The sequence below is a fragment of the Primulina huaijiensis genome, unplaced genomic scaffold (genome assembly GCF_012295235.1).
Source record: "Primulina huaijiensis isolate GDHJ02 unplaced genomic scaffold, ASM1229523v2 scaffold11459, whole genome shotgun sequence".
NCBI lineage: Eukaryota > Viridiplantae > Streptophyta > Magnoliopsida > Lamiales > Gesneriaceae > Primulina > Primulina huaijiensis.
This window is the reverse complement of record NW_027342351.1, coordinates 59,439-81,536: the sequence shown is the minus strand read 5'-3', so window position 1 is coordinate 81,536 and position 22,098 is coordinate 59,439. Positions and strand designations below refer to the sequence as shown.

Sequence of the window (22,098 nt, the reverse complement as noted above, 5' to 3'; positions counted from 1 at the left end):
TATATATATATATATATATATATATTTCATGCATGCCCATAAACTTGTTTTATTAAATGGATAACGAGAGTGACGCACCGTAGAATAGACCTGTATATACTATTGAGGTTGCAATTTAATTAATTTTCATATCTATCGGAAGAATTCAAAGTTTTAAAACATTTCTTGCTTGTAAAAGTATGTTTCTAGTGAGGAAATTTGTCATGTGGACGTTTCTTTCAATTTTTTGTTATATTTATATACAGAGAGTATTTACTCATGTAGACGCTATACTAGCTTACTTAGGTTAACTTTGAATATAATATCATTAAATCTGCTGTAAAAATGCGAAATACACCAAGTTTTTACCTCATAAATACATGGAATTTAACTGCTATCTAGAATGTTGATCAAGAGCAATTTAAAACAAAAGTATTGCAGGTTGATTTTATACACTTACACACATATATATAGCGATTCTTGCGTGCATGCTCCGTAATTTTATTTTTATATAAAATATATTGTGTTGGTATAACTTTTTTTAAGAAAATTTTTATAATGTTTGGTTTTCTTCCTAATAACTTAGGAAGAAATCAATGGGAAAATAAATATGTTGATGTAAAATATAAAATTATATCTAAATATATATATATATATATATATATACACACACACTATATTATTAAGTTTGAGACATTTAGAGTAGCTAACTTTTGGTGTCATGATTTGTTTTAATAATTATATATATTAATAAAGTGTTAAAACTTTAATGTAATTCACATGTTGTTCAGCCGGTATAGCTTTTCTTTTTGAGACGGTCTCACGAATATTTATCTGTGAGACGGGTCAATCATACCGATATTCACAATAAAAAGTAATATTTTTTCATGGATGACTCAAATAAGAGATTCGTCTCACAAAATACGATCTGTGAGACCATCTCACAAAATACGACCCGTGAGACCGTCTCACACAAGTTTTTGCTTTTTTTTTTAGGTATCAAGTTGTAAGTTCAATTCCTATTTAGGTTTTTTTTTAATTCCTTTTTTTTCTATTTATTTTTTTAATTCATATATCGAAATTGCAGTGTAGTCCCTTACTATTTCTTATAATTATATTTTGATCTTCATTTAAATATAAACCAAATGAATTATAAAAAATATTATACAAGCACGCAACCAGGGGCGGAGCCACATGCACCAATACCCGGTAAATTTTTTTTGAAAATTTTATATGTAAATTTTGGAATAATATGATATTAATCCGGGTATATTAATTTAAAATAGTAAAAAAATTCTAAAGTTTAAAATTTTAGCCCGGACAGAGCCATATTTCTGGCTCCGCTGCGTACGTCGGTGCACTAGTATATAATAACAATTAGAAATCTCTATAATCATGACATGGGTACATCTATAACTAATGGCGTATGCACACGTGTTACAAGTATTATAATAAATGAATTTTTGTGATATCTTATAAAATTAATTATTAAACATAAAATTTAATGATATGATACATTATAATGAAGAATGGAGAGTGATTCCATGACAAATATCGGTAAAAACCAAATCTAATCAATTCGATTTATTTTCCTAAAGTTAATGTAAAACTACATAAAAAAAAGTTTGTAGCATGAGGTTTTTCGAATGAAAAAGTAAATCTGAATTCGAAATATTGTTTGTAAAATGAAAAAATGGGCATATTTGAGAAGAATAGATAGATATTTTGAAATCCATGAATTGCATATATATGTATTTTTTATATTTTGAAAAATGTATAATCTATTATGCATTACTGAAAATATAAAAATAGGATAATATTTGTTTGTTCAAACAAATGAAGCTCTCAGAAAAAGAGAGCATGGCTACAAAATGAAGAACGAGCAGCGGGAAATGTTCGAGGTAGGCGAAGCATCACGTCGGTCGGTGGTCGAAAGGAGCCCGACAAAGGAGGTCCCAGCACGTGCGCCTATTTGTTTCCGAATGACAAGACATGTGATACCCTTGTCCCACATCTGAAAAATCAAAGATTTAAAATGAGTTTATAATGGCTTACAATTGACTTATAAAGCAACTTGGGTTAATCATTTTCGTAAAGCGAGGACGAATACGAAGTAGTTGCTATAGGGGCTCATTATGCAGTCATGCAGGCGCAGGCGCAGGCACGAGCTCGGGGCGTGACAGAATGATATCAGAGCCGGTCACCGGCATGGAACACCGGGAAATAAGTGCTATGCAGGGCAAAGTGCTACGTGCATGGGAGCCACCTCTTGAACCTGCGGGGCAAAGTGCTACATGACGGGAGCCACGTCTTGAACCTGTAGGAGCCACCTCTAGATTCTCGGTGCTGGTGGATCAAGGGGTCAGGCCGCGACGAGGACGTCGCGTTCTGAAGGAGGGGTGATTGTGATACCCTTGTCCCACATCTGAAAAATCAAAGATTTAAAATGAGTTTATAATGGCTTACAATTGACTTATAAAGCAACTTGGGTTAATCATTTTCGTAAAGCGAGGACGAATACGAAGTAGTTGCTATAGGGGCCCATTGTGCAGATATGCAGGCGCGGGCGCAGGCACGGGCTCGGGGCGTGACAAGACATGTATTAATCCACCTTCTGCTTGATTCAAGATTTAGATCTCATGATAACTCGAACAGGCAGAAATTAAACTCGCAAGTTGCAACACATGCACACTAAAAAAGTTTATAATTACATGACTGATTTAAAATGGGAATTATCATATATTCACTTTAAATGACAAATCATTGTATTCATTGCATTTTTTTTTCTAATTTTATTATACGTGTAATTTGTAACGACACCTTCCTTGAATTCATCATTGTCGATTTCAGATCGAATTGCACGAAACAACATTTCTTTAAATTATCAATCATAATTATAACTTCTGTAACTTCAAATTCGAGTCATACGTAGTTATCATTTAAAATATCTTAAAATATTCAATAATAGGATAAAACATAGATTACTAAAAAATTTATCGAACTTTTTATTGTTAGGACTTGGGCATGACAATAACTCGATCGGGGAATGACAAAGAAATGATAGGGATTATTTAATTATAATAAGTTAAAGATACATATGTTTCGTGTTGTCTCGATCTCACTATCTCGTTTCTAAACTCTCGCTTACTTTGATAATTGGTGAATTAATCGGCTCTCTTCAACGAGGACAAGGATGCCCTTTAACACTTAAAGAAAAGTTGTGGTCTTTTTAATAAATAAATATATTATCAGATGCTTTATAATTTTAATTTCAAATGAAATAAAAAAAAAAGTGGCACTTGAAGCATTTTTCGACTCTCTTTTGTTTTGTTGATCGTGGCGAGAACCGGACAATATAAACTCAATATATGATTCATTTTAATAATAATTCTCATGTTAGACAAATCGACTTGGTCCATAAATAAAGTGAAAAGTTAAAAAAAATTCTTAAATCAAGTCGGATATAAGATTTTTATTATAAAATTGATATGTGAGACGGTGTTTTAAATGAAAAAAAATATTTCCCTACCAACGTTTTATAAATTTAACGTGGCGATGTAAACAATCGTTTTTTATGAGAGAAACATATGACGTCAACGAAACCACCTAATTTGCACATTTTGCACATGTTTTAATGTTGAATTTATTTTATTTTATTTTGTTTTGTTTCGGATGGTATTTGACTAATTCATGTACCACCCTATAATAAATTAGTTAGATTGGTCCCACGTCACAGCACTTAAACCCAAATGAAAAGATAATCTTAAATAATAATAATACTATAAAGATTTTAAGCTCGATATGTGCTTTCTTGAATACGTTGCTTGTACGTGTCTAATAATTTGTGGGTTCATCGGTTTAATTATGGCCAGAAAATTAAATTCGAACTCATGGGCACCCAAATAAAATACAACTTCTATAAACCGTTTCATTTGTTTTTTTTTTTTTTTAAAAAAAATGTGGATTTCATATTGTGTGTGTGTGTTTTTTTTTTAAATTTGATACCTTGTGGGATATTTTAAAATTTCAAAATAAATTCATATGTAAAGTCAAAATACAAAAATTCTTATGAAACTGTTTCAGATAACAATTTTGTAAAACGAATATCTATTAATCAGGTCGTCTTGTATCACATATACGGATATGTGAGAAATTTTTGTTTGAAACATTAATATGTTATAAATGGAAAGTGTAATTAATATAATGAAAGGAATATTTTATTTTTAATTAATCTTTATCTTTTATTTAAATTTTAAAAAATAAAATAAGAGTTTTGCATTTCTAGATTAATTTGTTTTGATCTAATAATAAGATTTGTTTTTAGAATTGGTTGACCTAATATAATTTTGGTATTTTTCTATTATGATTTGTTTTTGGTATTTATCTATAAGATATAATATCTTATATTTGAATAGAGTTTTATTCCTAATAAACTATTTTTTCCATATTTGTAGGATTTTGTTCTTATGGAAAGATAATTAGATTAAGATATGAAGATCTATATCCATGGAATATTGAGAGAAGAACGGGATGACTTTGAAAGATCTTTACGCAGTTGCTGGAGTTTTATTTGAACGTACACGACGTTCAAATTTGGAGATAATTTTTGTGCTGAAAATTTGAGTGATCGACTCACGTTTATGCCGTGTTGTTGTTTGGTGTTGAAGACACGTGAAGAACAACACTGACGCATAGTGTTGATCGAAGAGTGTTCTTCTATTGTTTTTAAGCAACTTCGGTTTATACATCAAGTTTTGATTTTGGTTTATTTGGATGCATTTTAATTCTTTGGAGTGTCAAGAATTTAGTTTTGTTATTTTCACTAGTATTGTTTTGTGTAAACAAATTACATTTTTTCCTATTGAATTTTTGTCATGAGATGTTGTACAAGTATTTTAATTGTGTATAATTAAAATCTGATTTCCATTTATTCATGTTATACTTGTGTATCAATAATTAATTTCTGCTGTATGTGGTGTGCTCGTGTTGAGAACATCAGAGCACAACACTAACTTCTGATACACACAATATATTAATTTTTTGTAAGTTTATGATCAAGAACACTGATACTCACGGGAAATTTAGGGTCCGATTCCGGCGAGTGTCACTAATTCAGACGCAGGTTTTGAAATTGTCCTGAGCCTGAAATCACAAATAAGACCGTTAGAAGGGGGACAGGAGGGTGTCCTGGCGTAGCCCCTCCGACGCTCAAGTCAGAGACTGAGGATATATGGGGGAGCAGCTAAGGGCGCTGCTGAAAACAATATAGTGAACTGAATCCCCTCTATGAGACACCCAAACCTGGTATTTATAGGAGAATGTCTGGGCCTTGATGGGCTTTTCATCTTGGTTGGAGATGGGCTAGGGGGCCCCACATGTGGTCTGGGCCTAGTGGGCTCATGGGGTATCACCAGTCTCCTCTTCTCGAGTCGAACTAAATCATAGGTTCGAAGTTCGATTAGTTGCATTGTCCTTGGTTTGCAATATGCGAGTTGTGCAATTTTCCTTTGCTGCTCACATTAGTCTACATAAGTTTGAAAACAAATCAAATCACAATCCTGCCTTGAAGGGAAAGATCTGGTCCGGACTTTCCATCTAGCATATCCCTTCTCACCTACGCCCATTCTCTCCTCACCTGCTGCGCGCCCCTTGCGCAATACCCGCCGCCTTGCACGCCTCGCCATCTCGCTTGTAGCCACACGCCCTCGCCCGACATCATCTCGCACCTACCTCGCCCCACGGCTAGTAGCGCCTCACCCCACGAGCTATCGCCCTTCCTCACCTATCCCCGCTTCGACACGCTAGTAGCGCTCGCCCAGCACCCCTGCCACGCTCGCCCGAGACTCGCCCAACGCCCACCTCGCCCCAGCGCTGCTCCTCGCTCGCCCAACGCCAGCTCGCCCCACGTCGGTCCACGCTCGCTCAGCACCTACCTCGCCTAGCCTCGCCCCATCGCTGCTCCACGCTCGCCCAGCGCCCACCTCGCCTAGCCTCGCCGTAGCGCTGCTCCACGCTCGCCCCACGCCAGCTCGCCCATCGTTCGCTCTCGACAAATCAAACAAATTTTTCTAATATAGTATGCCCTTATCGCCCCCATCTTCAAGGTATTCTACTAAACTCTTGAAGAAAAATAATTTACACTTCCCCGCGCCCTTGACTCCTCTGCTAAAATAGTCCTTACCAGGAAAAATAAAACTTCAACCTCCTCACCCTTTAAATCCCCTGCTAGGCGATGCCTTAGCAGGAAAATAAAACTTCCATCTCCTCACCCTGTGACTCCTCTGCTAGGTGATGTCTTAGCAGGAAAAAATTTAATATCCAACTCCTCACCCTCTGACTCCTCTGCTAGGTGCTACCTTAGCAGGAAAATAAAAATTCAACACATCCACCCTCTAACTCCTCTGCTACGTTATACATTAGCAGGAAAATAAAAATTCCGCACCTCCACCCTCTAACTCCTCTGCTAGGTGATACCTTAGCAGGAAAATAAAAATTCAACACCTCCACCCTCTAACTCCTCTGCTAAGCCGGGCCTTAGCAGGAAAATAAAAATTTAACACCTCCACCATCTAACTCTTCTGCTAGGTGATACCTTAGCACGACCTCTAACTCTTCTGTTAGGTGACACTTTAGCATGAATCGGACACTAAATTTTCGGTGAAGTATCAGGAAGCATAGTTTTTTAACTTTTGAACAGATGGGGTTTACAATAATGAATATTGTAAAAGCGTAGGGTAATGTCTTTTCTTTTCTGGTCGGGCAATCGAACATGCAATACTGCAAAATTGTCGTGTACGTCTTTCCTTATGTAGTCATTTCATCTGAAAGTAATGTTATATTTGTCCATGTGTAATTTTAATAAGTTTATTATCTTTGTAAAATTACTTCTAGGATTTTAGAGAGATGAATTTCATGAATTACGCCACTTTGCTGGGTTGTTGACTCCAAAGAAGCATATCCAACTAGAAAGTTGACAATAAAGAAGTACTCTTTAACTTAAAATCTATCGCGTTTCAAATGTTTTATTCTAACACGTAAGCCCAACAATGTTCATTGAATTTATAATCTGAGACCCNTTTTTCAAGAAATTAAGATGACAACTTTTTTTCAAGAAATTAAGATTTGTTATATATATATATATATATATAGTTTTGTGTATATATTTTTTGGGACCAGACAACTTTTTTTCAAGAAATTAAGATTTGTACTTATTCACACCGGTGACCCCTCGATAGTTGTCAAGTTCGAAAAGTAAACATACATAATTCATCGCACTAAAAATAAGGAATTATGTTTGGTGAAAGGTGATCCAATGGATAGCAAAATATCGTCATCTTCAACCAAAAACTTTCATTCTGACTAAAATATATTGATTTTGAGAATTAAGTTAAATTGGTATCACGTTCCCCACCAAAAGTGTTTGTACACACTTAAATATTAAACCATTATGTAGTGACGGAAACGTGCGGTCGTCGATATCTTTCGGGTGTGTATTGATAAACTCTCTAAATTATCGCATTCAACTTTATGGTTTTGTTATGGAGTCGCATTATGTGATCCGTGATTAAATTTGTGGGAATATTAGCAGAAAAATAAGATGCTAAGTTGGGACGCATAAAACATATGTTGTAACTTCAAGTAGCCAATGTCATACAATATGTACTTGAAAAATTCTGTAATAAATCTTTTTATTGTTAGGAATCATACTTGAAGCTAAATATTCGATTTTGGCAACGACCTTGGAACCGAAATCCGATTAATGGTTCAGCGAAAGTGAGTATTGTCTTACAATTAAAAATAATAATAATAAAAATACAAATCTAATATTGAATGAAAATTTGAAAAAAGTTTGTGTTAGAATATTTCTATCACCCCAATTTTTGTGAACGACAAAATTACAGTATCTAACTGTTTCAGGATCCAACCGCTTATTATATGTAATTACGGGTTTTTCGACCGGTGGATACTATACTAACTGCTCAAGAGAACTGAAGCTGCAGATCACATGTCTTCTGATCACGTACAAGCAAAATCGTTACAGTCCAACCACACTGGTTAGATTTGAACAATTCAAAATAAATACGTTGAACTCAAGTTGTTTTCGAAAAATCATTATAGTATATTATTATACCAACTTCGAATGAAATAATTTATTGAATTTTAAACGTACATTCAAATTATTGGGTAGAACAGCCACAACTTCTTGTACTAATTGTGTCGAGTTCGAGATTCCTATACATCTCCACCCTGAATATATAAAAAAATATAATGAAATAAAAAAAATGGTGGTAGAATCAATGGAACATGATGTTACTCTACTCACGAGATACACCTCAGTGGGCCTGGGCCTGATGACAACATTGGACACCACGTGATAGGCCATTATCTGTTTTCGCAATCTCTTATTGGGCTTTTGCTCGTATTTGAATCACCCAAAAGTCTGGCATTAGGATATAAAAAAAATTAGACCTCAAAAGGTCATCTACTATTCACTATCGTTTTGGGGTTATTCCCGTATTTCAATAAAAATTATGTTTTTACGGTAATTTTGGGAGCCTCTTATTTCTACCATGACTAAAATTTGTAGTTCCGTCGCGAGAAATGGCGGGACTAAAACAAATCATAAAGTCTCTTGTATTTATTATATTAAACAATCAATAAAAAAAAGTACATGGATCAGCTAAAGATTGACATTCAAAGTCTCGCCACTTCAAGAAGCATTACAAAACTGAGAGTGTATCCTATTCAGAACGTTCCACAATGCAATGTACGAGAGTTCATCCCATCGAATAAACGATTTTCAAGTTTTCTTTGTAATATTCATATACTTTAATACTCCAGAATTGAACATTGTGGTGATTCTTTCGAGGATGGCCATTGATAAATAAAAACAACGCCTTCAAATCATTGCTGTAATATTCTATTCATTTAAGATGTTTCTTTTTCCACTGTAGCTCTTTGCTTCTGGCCAGGGGAAGAAGTAAGAAGTCTAAAAGAAATGGCAAAAACATTGGCCAACCAATTGCTAAAATAAAAAAATCGAACGATATCAAGCCAACAGATAGTATTGTTCCCATTGCTGCCCATCTTACCAACCCTGCAGAAGCAAGTGGTGTATCATTGGGCAAAGGAAAAAAAAAGGAAAGTCTTCCTGGTTATATATTCATGTGTAGTTCTAGTACAAAGTATGATTGTTACCAGTACCGTGTTTTTGGACTTCCTATGGGAAAAATGGCTGCGGTGGAGAAGATAAAGCGTGGCGCAAAGCTTTTTTTGTTCAATTTTGAATTAAAGCTTCTATATGGCATTTATGAGGCTACCTCCGCTGGTCAACTGAATATGGAACCGGCTGCTTTCAGAGAAAAATTTCCTGTGCAGGTATCTTGTTTAATTGTCGTTTGCATGTCCAAAGTGACAAGACTTCGATTTACCGTCTTATCTCAGGGAAGTCTATATACTAAGGTACCTCTAGTTTGATCTTTGAACTTTACTCCCGAGCTATCCTCTTTGTAATTTGGCAATATAAAGTATTAAATCATGAAGGAAGCCATATACATCCCAAGAAGGAAGCCATTATACAATCCCATTTTTTAACAGTTATACATCCCATTTTTTAAACAGTAGTAACTGTTATTTGGGACAGTGACGAGGTAGGTTTTTTTCTTATGAGGTGAGGTTCTTCTCTACTTTCTTTCAGGTGAAGTTTAGAATTTTCAGGGAGTGTCTTCCCCTTCCTGAGAGTTCTCTCAGACATACTATAAAGGAGAACTATAGGGGTTCAAAATTTAACCAAGAACTCAATGGACAGCAAGTAAGACTTCTGTGCATTTAACTGTGATTTTCATCGTCATATGCACTCTAGGATAGTATTTCTGTTGACATGGTTCTAACTTACTAAAGAAACTTGATTTCCAATGCAGGTTAGCAATATTGTCATCGTTTCACCCTCTTTTTGCATCATCTCAACTTGCTCCCCCAACCTTGTCAAACAAGCCCCTATCACTGGCAATGCCTCGTGCAGTTACTGAAGATCAGTTTATGTACACATCTCGGTTGCTAGCTTTGGATAATCAGTATTTAGCTGGAATGCAATATGATCATGCTTCACCAGTTGTGCGGCCTTAAATTGTCCCGAATAACTCTTTTCCACGGCATGTAGGCCAAAGAACAGCAGCATATGTCAGTCACATACAACCAAATTGGCATCATCATTGAGGCTTGCCAGTTTCCTGCAATTATTATGTTGCCAATGCTCAAGAACCATATATTCCTGAAGGCTTAGCCCATCAGATTGAGGATCCGTATTCTAGGTATATCCTCTCTCTCTCTTTCCTAGCTTTTGTTGGTTAATTAGTACGATTTAAAAAAAGAAAAAAAGAGGCTTTAATTTTGTTGAAAAAGTTCACTAGAAATGCTTCTGGTTTTCTCAAAAGAGGTTCTTAAAGAAACTGAACTTAGTCAAGTAATAAATGTTACATTATTGTGTTGTCCTCTCTTTTGTTGGTTAGTACGTACAAACGCGTTTTGATTTTAAAAAAGAAAAAAAGAGAAGCTTTTGTTGAAAAAGTTAACTAAAAATGCTTCTGATTTTCTCAAAAGAGGCTCTTAAAGAAACTGAACTTAATCAAGTGGTTTTAAGCTAGTTGTTTCTTCATTCAAACTGGGCCTAAATCTAGGATAAAGGACCATGTCGCTGCTATTTTGTTATATTTTTTCCCTTTCTTCATTGTTTACTAATATCATTAGCACAAAACATCTTGCTGATTTTGACCTGCTACTACTAGATATTGGACCAGCACAGAGACCGCACATCACGTTCAAGGAAGTGGGATATCACATGATCAAGTCACCAGTTTGGGAAGGGAGCATCATCAGTTATCTTTACAGAGTCGAGTACCACCATATTGAGGCGGCGCTCTATCCTCGTACGCTGCAACCCTTGTACAGCCACAAGTAAGCACACCTATTACACTCCAAGGAAGCTCTTCCCTCTCTTCCAATTACTATACTGCCACGGAGGCAGGATGGATGAGCCGATTATCCTACTACATCTTTAGACGAAACAGTGTTCAATGATCTTTTTGTTGCACTGACTAGTACACACCAAATGCCCTGGACGTATAAACTATCGACCGATCATGAGGTCCAATGTAAATCTATGCTAATCCCATTGTTGGTTGTCACGATGTAATGTTGCTGGTGCGTGACACTTCAGAAATTCACAAGTGGGCCTTTTTGGAGGTATTTTTTTTATAAAATCCTGAGTCAATATGCATACCTCCTTCACAGCCATTAAAAAGATGACAACCGCCCCCATAACACAATCTAACAAACGCAACAATAATGAAGCCACAATGATCTTTGGTTACCACTCCGAGACCGAAGAAGTTATCCTCTTTGATCTTTGTATCTTCGATTCATTCAATGTTAGGATTTTTTTTAAAAAGTCAATGATAAAACCTTCAAAAGTCTTAGTATGCATGTTTATCAAAATATTTGTTCTTTCATATACATGTTGGATTCTCGCAACCTAGCTCGAAAGATTCATTCATGCACGTCGTTGTTGCCTCATTATGGAAGTTCTCTTTATTTTTTTAAACATTTAGTGGTTGACCCCTTGACCGGTTGTGGTCGACCACAATCTTATCTCACTATCTAAACAATAATACGAAGAGAGCAAAAACTTGTGTGAGACGGTCTCATGAGTCGTATTTTGTGTGAGACGAATCTCTTATTTGGGTCATCCATGAAAAAGTATTACTTTTTATTGTGAATATCGGTAGGATTGATTCGTCTGACATATAAAGATTCGTGAGACCGTTTCACAAGAGACTTACTCAACTCTCGGAAGAGCCAATCACGTTGACCATAACAGTTTTTGAATTATATTTTCGAAATAAAAAAACCTGCAATTGATAAATTTAAATTTAATTATCCAATTTTTTTAATAAATATTTTCACATTTAATTCTATATTTTTTTTTATAAAAAAAGATGATAAAACAATTGATTTGTACATTTGTGGCAAAAGCAAACAGCGTTTATAATAGTTTTTTTTCCCAGATAACCAATTATTTTTTGTAATAAAATATCATATCAACTTGTAACAATCTGTATTTCAGACCCCATTATGAAAATAAATAACGGATATAAGTAAGCATGTATGTTCTCAAACCAAACATTGGTGTCTTACCATCTTTCTCCATTACTGATTCGAGCTTTTCCATTGTGTATGCAATAAATAATAAAAAAAACCCAAATAATTTGAATTTTTTTTTTCACATATACAAATATACAATCAATTTACAATTACAATAAGTCACATGTACTTGTAAGATTCCGAATCTATTTGATATGACGATTTTTCAAATGCTATAATAATGTCTTTATTCCAATTATCAAATTAAATTTGAAACGATCAGTTTTTGTTACACGAAATAGATTACATATAAATTTGATATACTCGCTAAATTATTTATAAAAAATTGACATGCAGTCCATATAAATTATAATTTTTTTTTAACAAATATCACACATTATCCAAATGATAATTATAGGATAATAATTATAAACTACAACAAAATAATTATATATATTTTCAACATAATTATTTATAGTTTATATAAAAAGTAGAGTTAACTCCAAAAAATAATTATATGCAAAAAAACCAACCATTGGAAGTCTGCTACACATACACAATGCTAATATATATACTATTAATAAAACAAGCGTACTTTTCGTGAATTTTTGTTTTTAAAATTCGAAACTAACTGTTTCTCACGAAAATTACTAGACGTGCTAGGCACGTGATCGTGCTAAATGTGAAATAATCCGACTCCTTTAACCAAACGGTTGTAAGTTCCGGTTCGGTCGTAAGTTCTAACTCTTTCGAAATGGCTAAAAAACGCAAATACAAAATGAAGAATATGACAAAATTACATGAAGAATCCATTAACAACATCAAATATAATTATGTTGCTATGAACTTGATCAACATTTTTACAAGAAATTTGAATAAATATGTAAAAATTCAAATACTTGACTCTTGGAAATTGAAATAAACAGACAAAAAATTGAGAGAAGAGCTTTGTTGTAGCTTTTGTTGGATGTGTTTGTCGTGTTTTTTTCCGATCCTTTCTCTCAACTTTTGTTCCACTCCACGGAGCAGTTCCAGCCACATTCCACGATCATGCATGATGCGTCATGGATCAACTCCTCCGTCGTGCTTTTTCTCGGACCAACTATATCTTTCCTGGACTTACAACAATATTTGAGCATTTATGTCTGACGAGCTTTTATTTTCATTGGATTTCAAAGATTTGGACCAAANTAATATGTTACAACGTGCCCAATGTCTATTTTGAATGCCCAGTAACGCTTAATATATTAAGTATAATTTGTAAAGGTAAATGGGATCGACAGGGCAGTCAAAGTGGGACCCAGTAAGCAGGAGCTCGATCAACTCTCTCTTCTTTAATACACGATGTGTCTGTGTTTTTTGGCTCTTCAAATCTCTTCATCGCCTCTTACCTGGCGTTATATCTCGGTGCCTGGTCAATTTCGTTAACTATTTGGGTGAGGAGGCTTGGCGATGGGAAATTGCTGTTCCGATGTCGCCGGCGGTAAGTCGGCGGTCGGAGGAAGCACCAGCACGGCGGCCAACCCTACGAACGACGCCGTTGATACCTACCTCAGGTCTCGTGGCCACAACGGCCTCTTCTCCCAGATCGAGGTGCGTTATTGCTTTTTTTTTTCCACGAAAGGGCGTGTGAACTGGAAAGTGAACATGTAACTTTGAGAGGGATGGGATTGTTTAGAGGTCATAAATCGGATTGGAGTCTGTTCTTTATAGTATGCAGAAGTCGCTTTTGTAGAAATGGTTTGACATTTTTTTTCCCCACGAGACCGCTGCTTTACTCGGATTCGGGGTAACAACTAACAAATATGAACTCGTTAATAGATGCCAAAGTCATATTAGTATTCACTTTTGGGTTCCGCGGTACCAATATGCTTATGATTGCCGATTCTAAAAATCTTAGTTGATCTTACGCGCTAGCTTGAATTAAGTCTCGAGGGTGTATGGTGGCTTTTAGGCTTTGCGATGCTATGCTTTGTAGGCTTGGGGCACACGAGGACCCGTGAAATGCTCAGGGTTTTTGGGAAAAATGCACGCCACGGAAGTGCAGAATTTTCGGTCTGGTCTGAATACTAGTGTGTCCTTTCGTGTATGCTTCTTGAAAGCAAAAGTTTATACCAAACGAAGTTCAGAATGATCCAAGGAAAAAGGATAGCCTTGTACAACTCAGTGTTTGGTTGTCACCCCAGTTAGCAGTCAACTTCCCAGTCAACTAGTCAAAGTTAAATTGGATTTATTGACCTTCTTTGTTCTGTCATAATTCCATTTCAGTTTGTGTACCCATGTAAATCACCGGCTCATGTGGAGAGTGGCCTCCTTTTCATGAGCTAGCAAAAATGGAGTGTGACGACTGACACATGGTAGAGTGGAACAATGTTAATGGCAACTCTCTTCTAGAAATTCATCGACTGAATTGTCTTTGCTCCATCCCCTCAATAGTTTCATTATGCCAACTAGTTAATTGTTTGTCGTTGCAAGCCTTCTAATGAAGGAGCCTGATGAGGATAAAATATGCTTATATGTGTTTGAAGCTGAATTTTGTATTGACAGATTCATGGAATTATCCAATTTTGTACAGACAGATTCATAGCATATGATTTTCAGCTACAAAAGGAAACTTCTTATTTGATATGCATTTTGACAATTGTTGACGTTGGGTGAAGTATGTCATCCCGTGATCCACTCTGAATTCTCTTTGACTTGGCATCAGCTTCATTGACTTCTTGATAGTTTCTGTCACCGTACTAATAGTTGTCTACTGGCTTTAGTAAATGGCTTTGACTCTACAACAGTGTCCACTTTCGACATACTTTCTTGTTAATGAACCCTTTGAGGTTGGCACTCTTACTGTTTTTGCATGATGTGCAGCTATCTCTGTCTGCTTCAAACTTGCGTGATCGGGATGTGTTCTCCAAGGTATGTTGATGTATCATACTGACACAAGAAAGTATACAAGTTGATTCTACCAATTCGTAGTTAGACAATCATATTATGTTGTTTGCCAACTACTTATCATCATATCATGCCACCATTCTCTGTTCACATCTCTTTGTTTTGTTTTCACAATTTCGCAAATCATTCTATTCATATTTCAGCACTAGAGTAATTAGCTCTTTTGTACACTCAATATTTTTATGCTGTATTACATGCTGTGGAGATATGGCTGTATATTTGAATTGCATCTGTTCCAGAATAATACTTGTAAATATTTCCTTAACACTTTTTCTATGTAAAGTCGTGCTCTCTAGTATTTACCAAGCATACCTGCTAATTCTGGTGATTCCCTTTGCACATAAGTTGCAGCTGTTGGATACTTGTTCTTGCCACTCACAGTTGATGTCACCTTTCAGAGTGATCCTATGGCGGTTCTTTATATAAAAGGGACCGATGGTTTGCTTCAAGAGCTTGGACGCACCGAAGTAGTTTTGAATTCATTGAATCCCAATTGGATTAGAAAGCACATAGTTACTTATCAGTTTGAGATGGTGCAGAATTTGGTGTGAGTTTTGATGTGTTACTATTGCCTTTATAACAAAAGTATCAAAGACTTCTTTATTTTTGTCGCAATTTTATAAAACAAGGAAACTGTATTCATTCCAGGGTTCGAGTCTATGATGTTGACACTCAGTTTCACGATGTTGATGTGAAGGTATATCAATTGTCTTTACTGTATGGCTTTTATTAATGAAAGATGGTGCTTTTTAAATTATTTTAATTTGCACGGATGTACCATTACCCTGATCGATGTTAACTCTCTTGGATGATATTTACAGCTAAACTATCTTTGTTAAGATATGTGGAGATTTTGTTGAATAATCAGTGAGGCAATGCTTGAGTTTTATGGTTTTGGTTGGCTGGGTTCTTTTCGTTTGGCAAAATTCTTGTTTTACATTCATCTAGCTAAATTATCTGCTTAGCTTCTCTCTCTCTCTCCCCGATACATAGAAAAAGTAGTTTTATTTATCAAAGGAAAGATCGTGTTTTTTTTAGCTAATGGCAATGTGTAAAATCTGATAGAAGGATATGGTAAACCGTAAACGACAAATTGTTTTTCTGAGCCTAATTGCCTGTGAGGTGTTCTGGCTATGGCGCATCTGAAGCTGTTGTTGACTAGCTTCTTTTTGCCGTCTCCTGTTTTTCAAATTCTTTATCATCCTGGTTGTCGATCTTTGCTCTCTTACATGTATTTGCTGTATATGGTAATATGGTGAATGTTTTTACAGTTTGACGAGCCCTGTACTCTAATATGGATGCCGAAACGTGATTTATACTAGTTTTATGTTCACTGCTATCTACTAAGTTTGTATTTCTGTTTGGATTAATATATTCTTGTCTTGCGTAGGCACTTAAGCTGGAGGAGCAGCAGTTTCTTGGTGAGGCTAGTTGTTCATTATCACAGGTATAATTCTTTATCATTCTAGCCATCTTGCCTTTATCAAAGAAATGCAGCGGAAATAGAAATAAAGATACCAGCACTAATTGCACAATCAATGCCTCTGAGAACCCAGACACATTGCGCCACAATGGGGCTCTGGTTTTCTGGGTCCATTGTTTTTATAACTTGCTTTGTTTTACGATATAGTTTAGAATACAGTACTTGCTTTAGAGGATAGTTTTTATCATAGTCAAGTTTTTTTGATATATTACCCTGGTTGGAATACCTCGTTAATCATATGAGTACTGCCTATAAGTTTCCATAATAGCTTCTCTGATATTGAATTTATTAGTTGACTGGGTGTCGCCAGAATTCAAGTCTGTTTCAGTAACTTCTTTATTATGGTTTAATTATTCAATTGTCCAGCGTTTTTGGCAACATGAAATATATTTGTTAAAGAGCTTTCTAAATTCCAGTGCAAGAAATTACTTTTAGAAGTTGGTCATTTCCCTCACCAATGTGATCCATATTTCTTTCTTCCTATTAGATTGTCACAAAATCAAACAAGACATTGACCTTAGATCTTGGATGGGAAGAAGTTCGTAGTCCGACCCATGTGCAAAGATATGGTCAGCTCACAATTTACGCCGAAGAAATTGTGGCCTCAAAGACTACAACTGAATTGATATTGAGATGCTCAGGCTTGGAATCTAAGGATTTGTTTTGCAAATGCGTATGGATTATGGAAGTTATTCCTTTTAATTTTGCTGTTGTATTTGCATACGAAGGTGGAAGAGCTGATGTAAAGGCTCTTGTTTTGTTTTGTTAACAGGATCCTTTTCTGGTGATATCGAAAATCACAGAAAGTGGTGTAACTGCTCCAATTTTCAAAACTGAAGTCTTGAATAACGACCACAATCCAAAATGGAAACCAATTTTCTTGAGTATTCAGCAAGTTGGAAGTAAGGTACTGAAACTAGTCCTAAAAGGTTGCAACAGTAGATTGAACCTAAAACCTCATCTTCTCACTTGGTGGCGTACTTCCATGTTAGATAATTAAGTAGCTTTTTCCATAGTCCTAACTAATTCTTATCTAATGCACTGTGGAGTTTTTATTCAAGCTAGCCATGAAAAACTTATTCCATGCTGAAACCCTATAACAAGCTAGGTTCTGGACTGGCATTGGTGTGTTCAAATTAAACACGAATAGTTGAAATAGAACTGAATGCGAAATTGGAAGTTATGTTTTCTCATCCCATTTTAAGCTACTTTTCTTTTTTAGGGGTTATTTTCAATGTAATAATAAATTCTTATTGTTGCAGGACAGCCCGTTAACCATCGAGTGTTTTAACTTCAATAGCAATGGAAAACATGATTTACTTGGGTAAGTGACTGTTCGTTTCTATTTGCCAAGTACGTTTACTGTTTCTGAACTTGCATTCTCCACATCCTTGTTGTCCAGGAAAGTTCAAAAATCACTGGCAGGGTTAGAAAAGCTACATTCTGTTGTCACAGGGGAGAATTTGTTCATCCCAGTGTCTGTTGAGCAAAATCAACAAAACAAGGTAAAATGTCTAGTTTTCCTCGATAAATTTTCCTACCAGAATGTCATTGTTGCTTGGTTTTTGTCTTTCATCCATAGGTCTTGAAGAGTCAGTTGTTTGTGGACAAGTATTCAGAAAACATCCGTTGTACATTCCTAGATTACTTGGCTGGAGGTTTTGAGCTGAACTTCATGGTTGCAATTGATTTCACTGGTATGCTTGTTTACATGTGTGTTTGATTTTGTTTTGGCTGTCTTACGTGGCTAGATCTGTTTATTTTTTTGAGAACTGGATTTTTTTTTTCAATTTCAATTTGTGCACTGAAAAGATAGATTCTTTTTGGCGATAGTTAGATAATCAATTTATGCTGCTCTACGTTCTGCCTCGATTCATGCATCATAATTTTACTCCTTCAGTGGTATTTATTATCTCAGGAAAATTTTGGAGAGAGCATGTTACTTATTATAATACATAACATATCTAAAATAAAGAGTTGTTATTGTGAAAGCCAAACCAGACCATGTAATAGTGGATGGCAAGAATTATACATTTTACATGGTTTCTGTATTGTTGAGACATTTCCACAAATTAAGTTGATATAAGTTACTTCTCGTTCTAGGCTTGATTTTCCTCCTTCCTAAAATGGTTCTTGCTGGTTCAATCTCGGATTATAATTTTGAGGCAGATCCTGCTTTATAGCGGTGGTTGTCTGGTATTGTTTCAACCAATTCCAATAGGTTGTTTGGGCTAGAGGTCGGGTTCAAGGTTACGTAATAATTTCTGTATATTATTTTGGGTTTAGGATAAACCACAGAAACCTAATACTCACCCAATTATATTTATGATAATAAATGTTAATATAGAGATGTAGTGGTCATGTCATGTAGTTCCTACTACCTTACCTTTTTGTATACAAGTGGTGGTCCCTTAGTGGCCTCCACCTATCAACTTGATCCATTTTGCTCATTACTCCCTACTTCTGCTATGGCATGTATGGTCATATTTAAAGTGAAGGATTTTTCTTGCCCCTTTGCCCGATGCACTGAAAAGTACCGTACTTCATCTGCTGCAAAATTCTGAATATGTTAAAGTAAGAAAAAAATGCGCAAACTACACTACTCATTACACAAATGAGTACCGAGAAACTGTAGAAATATGATCACAAAATTGTGCACCGTGTGGAAATAATTTTTTGATTTGATCATGAATAAATTAGATTGATTCCATCCATTAAACTGTTACCATCTTTGGATTTTTATTGCCTGGGTATGACGAGGAAGTGATTGTGATAAATAAATAAGATTTGCAGTTTATTTGGGCATATGGTCCTTGCACAGTGGATGTAGGTCAGGTGGTTGAACACATTATTCATGTGGCTTTCCTTTTTTGGATATCTTTTACTTTTTGGAATTCTGAATAAATCAAACAACATGAAATTCTCTGCAAAATAATGTAATCATTTGATTATCTAAAAACTGTGTTGCCTTTTTCTTGTGGACATATGAGGGGCTATAAGCCTAAGTTATGAAATGACCTACTTAGTTCAATAGCTAATGTTATACAAATTTTAAATGGCATCTAATATTATAAAAAAGGTTGAAGTATCAAAGGTGAATTATGCATGAGCATACATTTTCTGATTGTCATTTTCCCTAGCTTTATAAAATTTAAGAACTAATTTATCAAGATTTCGCTTTTCCTACCTTTAAATATGTGGCGTCTTTGCTTCTCTCTCTCAGTGATGAATGCACGTCAATGTATATACTTGAATACATTTTGATCGGAGTTTTGAATAGGTATTCACTAATGCTCGCTTGTTTAATCAGCTTCAAATGGCAATCCCCGATTACCGGATTCGTTGCACTATATTGATCCTTCAGGAAGACTAAATGCATATCAGAGAGTAAGATGTATTTCTAAGTGATTTTAACGCATATTGGTGTGAAAAGACAACTAATTTCACTTCTCTAAATTTAGGCAATTTCAGAGGTAGGAGGAGTTTTGCAGTTTTATGATTCAGACAAAAAATTTCCTGCTTGGGGTTTTGGAGCACGTCCAATTGATGGTCCTGTATCCCATTGCTTCAACTTAAATGGCAGCAGTCATTATTGTGAGGTGAACCTTCTTTTTAAAAACTTGTTTCTTTCCACTAGTGGTAATTTTTCATCACCGCTTATCATTTCTCCCAGGTTGAAGGAATCCATGGGATTATGATGGCATATACAAGTGCTCTTTTCAATGTTTCACTGGCCGGACCTACATTATTTGGACATGTAGTTACGAAGGCAGCACAGATAGCTAGTGGATCTGTTGCCAATGGTGAAAAAAAGTATTTCATTTTGTTAATCATCACGGTAATGAAATTTACACTTTCAAGTTTCGTATGTGGATTGTTTATACTGAATTGTGTATTTGCGTTCTTGTTGATGCATCTGCATCTCGTAACAGAACTGTGTAATAACCTTGCAATTATTAGGTCAAGTCATTGTCGCTTCTGTCTGATTTCATGCGTTTTTTTGTTTGATCCTGTCTTTTAACATCTGTTCCAATATCCGAACCTCTTTAGGATGGGGTTATTACAGATCTTCAGGAAACAAAGGATGCCCTTGTTATGGCATCAGATCTGCCACTGTCCATACTAATTGTTGGGGTTGGAGGTGCTGATTATAAGGAAATGGAAGTATGTGTTTTTCTTATCTTCTTTAAATGGTCTCAACTTGTTAGAAGCATATCCTAAAATGGGCGTAGCAACATTTCCAGCTGATATTTGATATCCATCCCACTCTATGCTGTACTTTTGCCACCTTTTGTTTTATTTTTATTTTTTATCAGATATTAGATGCAGATAAAGGGGAGAGACTTGAAAGTTTGAGTGGAAGGGTTGCATCACGTGATATAGTTCAGTTTGTCCCTTTCCGAGATGTACAGGGTAAGCCTGAAATGTATTAGATAACGAACCTCTTGGTCTATATGGGATAATATTCAAACACGACGCTTGGTTGTTGTATACTTGTATAGTTCAAAAATGTGCTTTCCGGAGAGATGACAGATGCCCGGCCAAAAAAATTAATATCAGAACCAATGGCACTGGATTGATTCTCAGTCTGAGCAATCGATGGGGATTTTTGGATCGGCATGAAAAATAATCCAAATCCCTGGATTGTCTGATAACCTTCACTAGAAAGCAACCAAAGTGTTTTGCATGGGTTAACCTACATTTTAAAGATTTGGATTGCACCATTATTATCACTTATAAACTTTAGTGTTGCAGTCGGGCTTGATTCATTATAACTGTTACCTAAAGTTGGATTACGCTAAAAGATTGTTATAAGAAAATTTTAATTTTTATTTGCAGGTGGAGAAATCTCGGTGACTCAGTCTCTTTTGGCAGAATTGCCTTCCCAGTTTTTGACATACATGCAAGCTCGGGGTATTACTCCAAATGCATGACGATCTTAAATTTGCTTATAGCATTCTTGTTATGTGGCCTGTGGCTGGAGCACCAGAGCATCATCTCCGTTAAGCTTCTGGTGAGATCTTTTTTTGTCTTACCAGTGAAAACACTTGAAGTTGTTTATATAACAATTTTGCACGTGTTCTTTATTCTGAAAACGAGTACAGAAATATTTTTTTGTTTAATGCGTAATGTTATATTCTTGTTTAACGTGTAATGTTTCATTTTGTTGGAAAAGATTTGCTTTAGAAATATTTCTTGAATGATGAAGTTTTAGAGAGTTTCATTTTGTCGATAAAGATTTTGTGCAAGATAATTGCAATTTGTGAGGAAATGTTTTTTGGTCGTCCAGAGTATTCTTCTGATTATTGCTATAAGCCTGTGTATCTTATTGCTTCCACTTTCAAGTAAAAGAATTGAGAGGAAGTTAAACAATTTGTTGACCTACGATGTTCCTGTCTTTCCAAATGGAGAGGTAAGGCGATATGTACAATACAATATTTATATTTAACTGTAATGAATACAAACAATTTGAACTTACTTGCAAACTTCTCCGGTTGACCCAAATATATCTTTTATCAAATTCTTGTACTCGACTTAATTTGAATAGA

The 22,098-nt window shown here is 35.4% G+C and overlaps 1 protein-coding gene across 1 annotated transcript; it reads left to right on the top strand.

The window, feature by feature from the left end:
* The first annotated feature begins 13,401 nt into the window (after positions 1-13,401).
* On the top strand, positions 13,402-21,833 carry LOC140965653 (protein BONZAI 1-like). Its single transcript, XM_073425794.1, has 16 exons — positions 13,402-13,710; positions 14,983-15,030; positions 15,465-15,613; positions 15,715-15,763; positions 16,457-16,513; positions 17,037-17,222; positions 17,322-17,456; positions 17,812-17,873; positions 17,952-18,054; positions 18,132-18,246; positions 19,860-19,936; positions 20,011-20,148; positions 20,223-20,387; positions 20,600-20,713; positions 20,866-20,962; positions 21,389-21,833. Exons 1-16 carry the CDS (start codon positions 13,570-13,572, stop codon positions 21,481-21,483), a joined length of 1,731 nt encoding a protein of 576 aa, XP_073281895.1. The 5' UTR covers positions 13,402-13,569; the 3' UTR covers positions 21,484-21,833.
* The last annotated feature ends 265 nt before the right edge of the window (positions 21,834-22,098 follow it).

Excerpts from the sequence above, each read along its gene's own strand:
- LOC140965653 (XM_073425794.1), top strand. The coding sequence starts at position 13,570 with ATGGGAAATTGCTGTTCCGATGTCGCCGGCGGTAAGTCGGCGGTCGGA. Across the intron at positions 17,457-17,811 it reads TTCAGCAAGTTGGAAGTAAG|GACAGCCCGTTAACCATCGA; the intron begins GTACTGAAACTA and ends TTATTGTTGCAG. Across the intron at positions 20,714-20,865 it reads CTGATTATAAGGAAATGGAA|ATATTAGATGCAGATAAAGG; the intron begins GTATGTGTTTTT and ends ATTTTTTATCAG.